Genomic DNA, 10,356 nt, shown 5'->3' with positions numbered 1-10,356 from the left:
GTGCAAGGCACACATAGCAGAGAATAGCAATGTTGAGCTACAGAAAAGCTGACATGAAAGAGTGAGGTTAAGACAGTCAAAACAGATCTTCACTCTAAGCTGTTGGCGCTTGAAACACAGACACAAACCAGAAGAAACTCTTCTGTTAAGTCAAATGTCTGGAGAATAGGCAAACAGAATGCTCTGCAAAATCTGGTATTATGCAGAATTGTGGAAGAATGAACAGCAGAAATTAAAGAAAATCTAGCAGTCAGAATTGTATTCTCACACCAAAGCATTTGCACGCTGACTCCATTTGTAAGGAGTTGCAGATTTCTCAATTGCCAAGTTAAATGTTTATTTTCAACATCACAGGTTTTATTTTCTTTCTGAGCCTCTGAGGGTTTTCTCATCTCATTTTCCAGTATGGGAGCTATGAATGGAATATTTAGGAAAATAAAAAACAACCCCTTCAGATACAACTAAGTACACCTGTTCAGCACTAGCAGGAAACACACAAGAAAACAACATACAAGAGGAATTTTTGAAAAACCAATCTATTGTAATTGTATACAAGTCAGAACAGTTGTAAAACAGACTAATTGAAATATTTAAAAAATTTTCCTGACAAATTGCTGTGAAGCAACATTTCACCTACTGCAGCAAAAAATTTTATGAGGTTAGGTTTCTTCAGCAGTGCAAAAAATGAGTTGGTTGTAAAAGGAAGAGAAAAATAAATTGAGAGAGTAAAGTGTTTTTGTAATTGGAACCCCGAAAAAGTAGATTCTTAAAGAGAGATTAAAAAGAAATGACCAATTTGACCAATTCAAGCATAGGAAAAGTATGAATTTACAGATAAAGAATGCAATAGGTGAACTTATTTTCATTAATCTTGGGGGGAAAAAAGTTTAACATTACATGCCTCATAAGGTAAATTTGTTTAAGAGCCTTAGATAAAAAATTATCATAGGAACATCGTATCACAGACCTAAGTTACGAAACATTGCATAAAATATGAATACAACAAAACATAAATTTTACCCTTTACCCCAACAAAGCAATAGAGCACATTTGCAACAACAATTTATAGTTTCTCAGTAAAATCAGGAGAAAAGGTCCTCCCTAGCCTGTGCATGAGGATGGAAAAGCAGTTGCCTCTTCTTTGTTTTTAGAGTTTTGGGGGTTTGTGGGTCATGATTTCAACTCCCTACAGTCATAAAGGCTAGACGTGGTTCCACTATCACTGATTTACACCTATAAAGCCAATGAGCTGACTGAAACAGATAAAGCAGCAAGAGACAATATAATTTACATCCTTCACCAAAGCATCTTACAGCAGAGGTTTCTGCCAGAGCTGTTAATGCTCATGTTTGAGGCCATGCCTTACCAAAACTCCCAGATGTCACCACTGTAGCCTGCTGGCATCCCAGATGCTGCCTCCAGATGAACTCCAGACACTCCAGCACTGTTTGACCATACGGTTTCCAGCCAAGAACAAGACAACAATTCCATTTTCTTCAGCATTTCTCAAGTAACAAGTCATAATTGAGTGCAAATCTGCAACAACAACCTGTCGCTGAAGCTTCGGTTGCCTATTTTTAAAGACTCGGTTTAGGGATCAGTCACCTGTTACTCAGAGACAAAATCCAAAGCAGGGAAGTGCACAAAGAAGGCACCAAGAGGAGCTACCCAGAAAAGCAACAATGCAGTATAATGTCTCCTCACCCATCATGAAGCAGCTGTCTATTGCCAGCTGCAGCATAGGCACAAATCTGGGGACTAAGAACATGCCACAGGAGGGACAGCTGGAGAATTGGCATGCCCTCTGCCTCCTACTCAGGAACAGAAATAAACCCTTTTCCACTCAGCAGCTTTTGGAAATATAATAGAGAAATGAAGCCGCATAATTTGCCTGCCCACTTCTCTTCTGCACCTCTGCAAGTTAAGTTAGAGAGGTGTGACCCATGCCCCACTGCCCTCCTGGCTGCTACAGCAGGGAATGTACTTGCAGGCACATGACCCAAGCAGAGGCCAACCTGGCAAGACAAGTTGTGATTTAGGCTGCACAGAGTATTTGTATGAGGAACTCCAGAGTTGGGTTTTTGTTGTTTCCCCTAGTTTTAGACTGGTTTGGTGAACTCTGGCACACACTGTAGGTGAATCCATTGAAACAGTGTGTTTGTTTTGATCGTTATATAGTAGTTACCTATAAAACACTCATTTATTGTATTTTCATCTCTCTCTGCAATTTCTACAGGTTACTTTGGCCACATACATCAGCTAAGTCAGAAATACAGGGAGAGTCATAGAATTGCAATTCTGAAGCAAAATAGTAGGAGACCCTGGATCTCCAGGTTTTATTGCATTTTAATGTGAATATTTAATAAGCATTCTAGGATACTTTCTAATTCTCCAGATAATATTATTAATAATAATTTTGTAATAATGTATTTACTCTAGAAATTAATTCTGTATATGCACTGAGAATGTCTCTGCTTCAGTTTTGTATAGACACTCCAACATAGGAGACTACTTCTCACTGTGAACTGAAGGGAAAAGTCTGTACAGATGCTAACATACATTGTTCTCATGAATGCAGCACCAGAGCTGAAAATAACGCACTCCCCTCAGCATCTTGCAATTCTACTTACAGCATAACACTTTGATGTGTTTCTCACACCATCACTCACTGCATTGTCTGTAGAAAGTAAGACAGACCCTAGAACATGAATTGCTTAGTTTGGCCCCATAACCCACTTTTAATACCTTTGAAAATAAGCAAGACCTTTTCAAAATCAATGGACTCTACATAGTCTCTATAGGCAATAGATGATGCTCCCTATTCCAAAAGGGCTGCTGAGTGCTTTAGGTGGTCATTACTTTAAAAAGATTCCATGTCAGAAGCCACCATATGGTTTTCTAGAAACCTTCTGCTCCAACCCAGTATGGTACCCTGACATTTCATTGCTCTGCCTTCTTCCTAGTATGACATATGCAGAACCTAAGAAATTGCTTGTGTGTCTGTTCATGTCTCCATCTTGCACTACACCTGCTCTCCATTATTTCCTTCAGGATTTAACAATGGAGGATTAAGAGATATGTGTATGCCATTAGGAAATACTTTTCCCATTGCACTACTTTGGAATTGCCCCGTTTGCTTGCTTGGCATGAGGGAATTTTTCTCAAAGGACAGTTTCATGCGAGTAGTTGTGTCAAGCTCTGTTCATACAGCTCCAGAACAGAGAACACTCAAGCATGAGTTTTGGAGCAAGGATCACTACATTAAGTAACAAGAGATTTTAATGGATTCCCTGAAGGCTCTAAAGCCAGAGAAATGGAATAAATACACAATTTCTGTGTGTATCTGCAACACATCTGATGCTTTTACCATTTCAAAATAGAAAATATCAGCAAGATGTCTGGTTTAAGAGCATCAGTTCATGGAAGGAGTTAGGTGCCTACCATACTTCTGTGCTGCTTTTTTTTTTTTCGATAACCAAAGAACAACTGCAGGGGTAATAACTGCTCCACCTGTTCATGAACATAATTCCTCTGTTTTCTGTTCCAGCTCATCCTTGCCACATGGGAAGGTGGCTACAACTTGCAGTGCCAGAACCTCCACAGCGCAGGGGAGGCTGACATCCGGGTGAGAGACAGCAGCAGCCCTTCCCTCCACATCCCTGATGCAACACCTCTGCTTTCAGGGCAGTTATAAGGATGCAATAAATAATGTCTTTAACATAAGGGTTTTAATCAGGTTGCCTAAGGGCTGGTAGAAAACAAGTGTTATCATTTCAACGCAATATGCATGCATCCTTGCAGTGGAAAGCATGACAGGGAGTATTTTGATAAGCCATGGATCAAGACCTATAGTCAAAATAATGTTGCCTGACTATTAAAGCAGACAACAGAATAATTTTAAAACTCCAAACAAAAATTACTCATCTAAAATATAACTCTAGTTGGGCTGTAACTGGAAATGGATTTAAGCCCAACTGTAAACTCTGGAAAGCTGCAGAGACATTTTAAGGTTTGACTCATGTCTAGTTCCAGTCCTTATTTCTGCATCACACCTATTCCATGTGTTAATCCTCTGTCATTCCCCACATCAAGTTTACTTCCCAGAAGACATTAAAGCTCAAGGGCAGGAAGATTGGTTAACTTCTATAATTTTCCCCAATTCCCAAAATTTGCTTCTGTTATGGCAAGTAAAATATCAGTTAAATACCTTTTCCAATCAATAAGGGGTTTTCTCTCTTTCTGTTTTAGCTGTCTTTACCTGTCCTAGGACATACCTCGAGCCCTTGGAAAATGTCTCTGCTCTAGAAGAGAATAGATTTCATTGTATGGAGAATCAAATTTAGATTTTTAAAAAGCAGCTAGAAGCAAAATCTGTTCAGTGCCAAGAAAATATAAATGGTAGCACCCTTGACAAAAAAAGACCAATCACAAAATCAACAAAAAAAACCCCACCCACAAAACTGTACCTTTGAAGAAAAAACAGAACAATTATAAAACCCTTACTTAAAGTTTATATTTCTTAAATTATATTTTGTGAATGATGTATTTATAACAACCACATAAAAGAAGATGTGTTTTTTCTCAAAACTTCATTCAAAAGGGAAATAAAATTGAAGCCAGAGCTTGTGCTGCTCCATCAAAAGCATATTAATGACTTCTGGGAAGTTGCATGCCTAGGGACTGATGAAGTACAACAATACTTAAGCTCTTGTATGGACAGATACTGATCTCCTGCTCCTTTGTTCTTACTTGTACAGGTAGCCAAGGTGCTGTGGTGGTATTATTTTTCCAAAGTAATTGAATTCATGGACACTATCTTCTTTGTACTGAGAAAGAAAAGCAGCCAGATCACCTTCCTTCATGTGTATCACCATGCCACTATGTTTAACATTTGGTGGTGTGTTCTGAACTGGATACCCTGTGGGCAAAGTAAGTCTCTGTTTGCTTTATCACCTGGGGTATAAGTCAGCTGTTGCTGGAGGGGAATCACATCACCAGGCAAAGGAAGTGTAACACTGTGTGATATGATAGCACCTTTAAGGGTCATAGCCTTTCAGAGCTGCTGATCAACCTGCAGACCACAGTAAAATTAAAAGCATGGCTAAAAGTTCAGGACAAAAATATCTATGTTAGGCTCTAGTTTTTTCACTTAGCTGCAATGACTCTCATATTTCCTTCCCTTCAAACCACTTTTAAGCATAATACTACTGAGTAGCACACAAGAGCGATCATATAGAACTACTCCAAAAACCAGATATAAGAACTCATGACCCTAGTAAAATTGGTATCAAGGATTTCATAGCAATTAGGAGCTATTTCTAGAGGTGCAAACAAATTAGTGCAAAGTGCAGGGACCAAGTTCAGACACATTAGAAAGCACAACCCTCCATTAATTTTGCACTACTATAATTAATGGAGTAGAAAAATCAGTAGTTAAGTAATTAACCAGTGGAAAAAAATCAGAACAACTCGTGAGACCATCTTGTCAAGCACTGCCACCAAACACATGACCATACAGTAGAGAGAGTAGTGCTGCTGCTTATCAATAGCCTGTAAAGTGCATAGGGTAATTAATTTGCCCTAGAACTATTATTCACTCAGTGTACTAGTAAAAGTAGCAAGGTATTTTCTGGGATGAAATTCTGAAAATTTGGATATAGCAGAAGAGCCACTGAAGAAAACAAAAGAGATGCTCAAATACAGCCATACAAGGCTAGTTTAATTCAGAGTAAAGCCCTTGCTACTGCATCAGAGAGTGGGAGCATGAGTACCTCCCAGGGCCCTAACTTGCTGCACTAGCAGCACAGTCACCCACAGCAGTGTTTAAAGCTTACAGCAGTAATGGAGAGTCATGCAAAGAAGGCTTAGGAGGGAAAGAAAAGCAATAGCCTGTAAGCTACAGAATAGAAAACAGAAGTGGAAAAGAAAAATATGAGAGAATATACAGTATCCAGCATGAGGAAGACCCTGTAGGAAGTATTATTTGGTTTGTCAGTTGTCCCTAGGACAGCATTTCTCTGTATCAGAAATGTCTTCAGCAAAGTATAAGCAAGAAGGGAATACCTACCATATGCAAGAGACTTTGCAAGCAATAATATCTTCTCAGTTTTTAGCAGTTGGTATATAAAAATGTTTTCATTGATGGATTTTTATAGGTTTCTTTGGACCCACTTTGAATAGCTTTATCCACGTGCTTATGTATTCTTATTATGGACTCTCAGTCATCCCTTCAATGCGCAAATATCTCTGGTGGAAGAAATACCTCACTCAGGCACAATTGGTATGTATCTATTTTACTCTCATTTTTAAATACCAGAAATCCTTTGAAATGTGAGAGAGGACTAAATGAATGATAAACATCGTTATTTTCAGAATTAGACCAGTTAGAATACAACGTAAGTCACTAGTGCAGCCTGGCATAGCTTAATAAATGAAATTATGCTCAGAAATATTTTCTACAATACAGTAGAAACTCTTCAGTCCACAAAATTCCATTATTTTTGAACTCTTGCATAGAAAATGAATGCTCCTTAATCATGGAAAAACTGAAAAAAATGTTATAAAAATAAAGTCTGACAGAGCCTGCTCCAGCCAGCTCCAAGACAGACCCACCGCTAGCCAAAGCTGAGCACATCAGCAAAGCTAGGGGAACCTCTGTGATGTATTTATTAAAGGGTAAAAAAATATTGCACAGCAGCTGAGAGAGAAGATTGAGAAAATGTGAGAGAAACAGTCCTGCAAACACCCAGGTCAGAGCAGGAGGAGGGAAGGTGAGCCAAAACTTCCCCTACAGCCTGTGGTGAAGACCATGGTGAAATAGGCTGTTCTCCTGTGGCCCACGGAGGGCTATAGTGGAGCAGACATCCACCTGCAGCCCATGGAGGACCTCATGCTGCAGCAAGTACACATCCTGAAGGAAGTTACAGCCAGTGGAGGACCCCATGCAGAAACAGGCTCCTGGCAGGATCTGTGGACCCGTGGAAAGAAGAACACACCTTCTTACCACGTTTGCTGGTAGGACATTTGCCCCTGCAGGGGACTTAGACTGGAGCAGCCTGTTCCTGAAGGACTGCACCCCATGGAAGGGACCCACAACTGGGGCAGTTTGTGAAGAACTGCAGCCCATGGGAAGGATGCATGCTGGAGAAGTTCATGAAGGACTGTTTTCTGTGGGAAGGACCCCACACTCAAGCAGAGGAAGAGTATGAGGAGAAAGGAGAAGCAGAGTCCAATCAATATGGACTGACTACAACCTTCATCCCCCTGCACCACTGGAGGGAAGTAGAAGAGTCAGAAGTGAAGTTGAGCCTGAGAACAAACAGGGGTTTAGGGGAAGGTGGGTTTAGTTTTATTTCTTGCTATCCTTCTGTGTTATTCACTGGAAATAATTCAAATTAATCTTCCTGAGTCAAGTCTGTTTTGCCCATGACAGTAATAGCTAAGTTTCATCAATTATTGTCCCTGATCTGATCTCAATCCCACATGTTCTTTTCATCTTATTTTCTCCCCCTACTCAGAGGAGTAGAGGAAGGGAGAGAGCAGCTGTGTGGGCTGCTGGCAGCCAATCAAGGTTAACCCACCACACCATGGTACAACTACAAAATGCAGTAAACAAACTCTTAGGCAATACAGAAGTTGTCTGATTTCTAAAAGTCTACTCCAGCAGTCACTGTACCTGAAGAGCTGAGCCACACCAAAAGTTTCCATCAGCAATATAAAATGTGAAACAAAGTTCCTTCTACTTTTTTCCTCTTAAGACCTGTCCATATTATTTGGAAGTTCAGATGTTTGCAGTGGGCTTAAAAAACACCTGCATAAAAGAGCGTTCAGCAAAAGCTTCTTCTCTGAACTGAGACCATCCCTGCAGTTGAAACACACTGCCCTGTTTGAAATACACCTCAGACTGAGAGCATGCTCAACTGGCTGGGGAGAATCAGATGCACCAGCATGGGCTGTGGCTCAGAGTCCTAAATGCAGATGGACTTCTGCAATTCCTTCTCCATTCCAACTTTGCTTCATTTGTACCCCTCCATTAATGCAAATCCCAGCCTAGGCTGAACTCCTCAGACTTGGGATTTCCATTTTCTGTACAGACTTCTAAAGCTATTTCCTGGAATCTTCAGAGTTTTCTTGAGTTTCTGTTTACTAATAGAGACAGCACTGTACCTGGCACAATACAGTCTGGAAGATAGAACAATGCCCTCTGAACCTAAACAAACAAAAATTTAAAAAGTGCTTTCATTTTGCCAACTAAGCCTATAATATCATATTTGTTTTTAGAAACCTCTGACCCCTTAGGGTTTTTTAAATTTCAGAAAAGCATCATTTTAACTTGACCCTAACAATATCGTCAGAGGTTGAAAGGGTTAGTTTTTAAGAGTATTCAGACTTCCAAAGAGCAGGACAAGGGGACAGTGTATATCTGATTTAGCTAGCACTGACCATTTTTCAGCAAATAATCATGCATTATCTTCCCTCCACAGATCCAGTTTCTGCTCACTATTGTGCACACACTCAGCGCAGCTGTGAAGCCTTGTGGATTCCCATTTGGCTGCCTCATGTTCCAGTCCTCCTATATGGCTACACTGGTCATTCTCTTCATAAACTTCTACATTAAGGTAAGCAGTCTTCCAAGAACTCTCTGACAAGAGTGAAGAAAATAGGTTTTGGATAGCAATATTGATGAACTCACATGTAGAATGAACACCAGTGCTTAAAATATGTATGTCAGGAACTTAATAATAGATATAGAAATGCCTGTGACAGAAACAGACTCAAAAGTTGCTCAGCAAAGCAAATTCAGACCACCTAAGTGCCGAGTGTGGTACCTTACTTGCTGTACAAGTGTGGAAGACCTGAGCTGCAGTGAGGAGGTCATCACTATGACTTTCTCCCTCCATAGTAAGAAAAAAAAATAAACAGCTGTCTCTCTGCATTGTTTACTTCAGCCTCTTTTGACAGGGACTGCTCCAGCCTGTCTGCATACCTAGAGATTTTAGTGTAAAAGGCTTGAAATCTCTCTTGACATCAAAATGTATTACAATAATACTAGTAAAGTAACATCACCCATGGCACTGAAAGGACTACAGTACCCTTAATGCAGTCTGAAGCAAATATATACATCTACATTGACAAACATCAGACAGCTCTATTTACACTTAACCATAAGTAGTGGTTGGGGGGACAATAAATAAATCCAAATGTTTACTTTGGATTTTGCTTTTATAGACATACCGGAAAGCACCTTCAAGAACAGCTATAAAGGAAACCCCTGTCACAACAGAAATCAAGAATGGTTTCCATAAGGACTACTTTGCTGCTGCCAATGGATTCCAGAACAATAAGAAGGCACAATAAGTATACTGTTTCCTATGATCTTTTTTCTAAAAAGAAGAAGAAAAAAAAAAAGACTGAATTACAAGCTTTAGCTTAAAACCTATTTGATTACATTTATCAGTTCTTTGTACCAGACACTTAATGTACTGCTATTTAGGTTTTAACAAAATGAGTAGAATTTCTTTCTTGTCAAAGATCACCATCAGAACAAAGAAAGCCAAGATCTTTCTCATATGGAAAAGAAAACCTTTCCGATCTCTAATGCTGACACAAAAACGCCTTATAAAACACTTGATGGATAAATCCATCAATGCCTTCAAAAGTTTAGGACTCTGTTCAGACTAACACGGTGAGCACTTTCTGTGCATGTGAGAGGTCTTAAGGCAAGGCTTCGCACTGCACTCAATGCATCCAGCTAAACTGTGGCCAAGGTCAGGAAAATAAAGTGAGAGTGGGGAGGGGAAGAATCATACCTTTTCCATTACCATACTCCTCTTCACTTCTTCCCAGCCATATCCCAAAGCACACTTCCTCCCCATGGACACCAACAAGGTGCCCTGTGAGTCCCAGGGAAGGACATGACAGAGCAGAGCCCAGGTGCACCATCCCATAATTTGGAGACAGTTTTGCATGATACTCACTAGCTTTACATATGGGCAACCTGATTCATGCGCCAGGAAGGCTGGCAAAGTTTGCTATTTCAGGGGGCTGGACTATAGTATCCCCTGGGATTGCCCAGAATGGTATTCTGAACACAGAGAGAATCAAGTCAGTTTGGATGTGCTAAATTAGGGGTAAATTGATTTTGAAAGAAATAGGAGCTTAGCAGCTTAAGGAAGATAAATCCTTTGAGTGTAAATGTGTACAAAGTTAATCCTGTACAAACACTGCTAATTTGAAGCAAACTGACTTGCAACATATGAATAGACTGGAAGATGCAGAAAATCTTAAAAGCAAATTCAGCAATGAGCAAAATACATTATAGGAGTGGATCTTGTTCAGGCTGGTCTCTGGAAAAAC

The 10,356-nt window shown here is 39.9% G+C and overlaps 1 protein-coding gene across 1 annotated transcript in view; it reads left to right on the top strand.

Moving 5' to 3' along the window:
* ELOVL2 (ELOVL fatty acid elongase 2) overlaps positions 1–9,393 on the top strand; it is a 24,257-nt gene extending 14,864 nt beyond the window's left edge. Inside the window, exons 3-7 of the mRNA XM_009072182.1 lie at positions 3,548–3,625; positions 4,758–4,929; positions 6,156–6,280; positions 8,484–8,618; positions 9,229–9,393. Of these exons, the coding sequence (XP_009070430.1) occupies positions 3,548–3,625; positions 4,758–4,929; positions 6,156–6,280; positions 8,484–8,618; positions 9,229–9,357 (639 nt within the window). The 3' untranslated portion in view covers positions 9,358–9,393. The remainder of the gene's footprint in view (positions 1–3,547; positions 3,626–4,757; positions 4,930–6,155; positions 6,281–8,483; positions 8,619–9,228) is intronic.
* Positions 9,394–10,356: the final 963 nt, after the last annotated feature.

Source organism: Acanthisitta chloris, unplaced genomic scaffold (genome assembly GCF_000695815.1).
Source record: "Acanthisitta chloris isolate BGI_N310 unplaced genomic scaffold, ASM69581v1 scaffold9633, whole genome shotgun sequence".
NCBI classification, from domain to species: Eukaryota; Metazoa; Chordata; class Aves; order Passeriformes; family Acanthisittidae; genus Acanthisitta; species Acanthisitta chloris.
The sequence above is the reverse complement of the archived record's forward strand: the minus strand, read 5'-3'. Positions and strand labels throughout refer to the sequence as shown.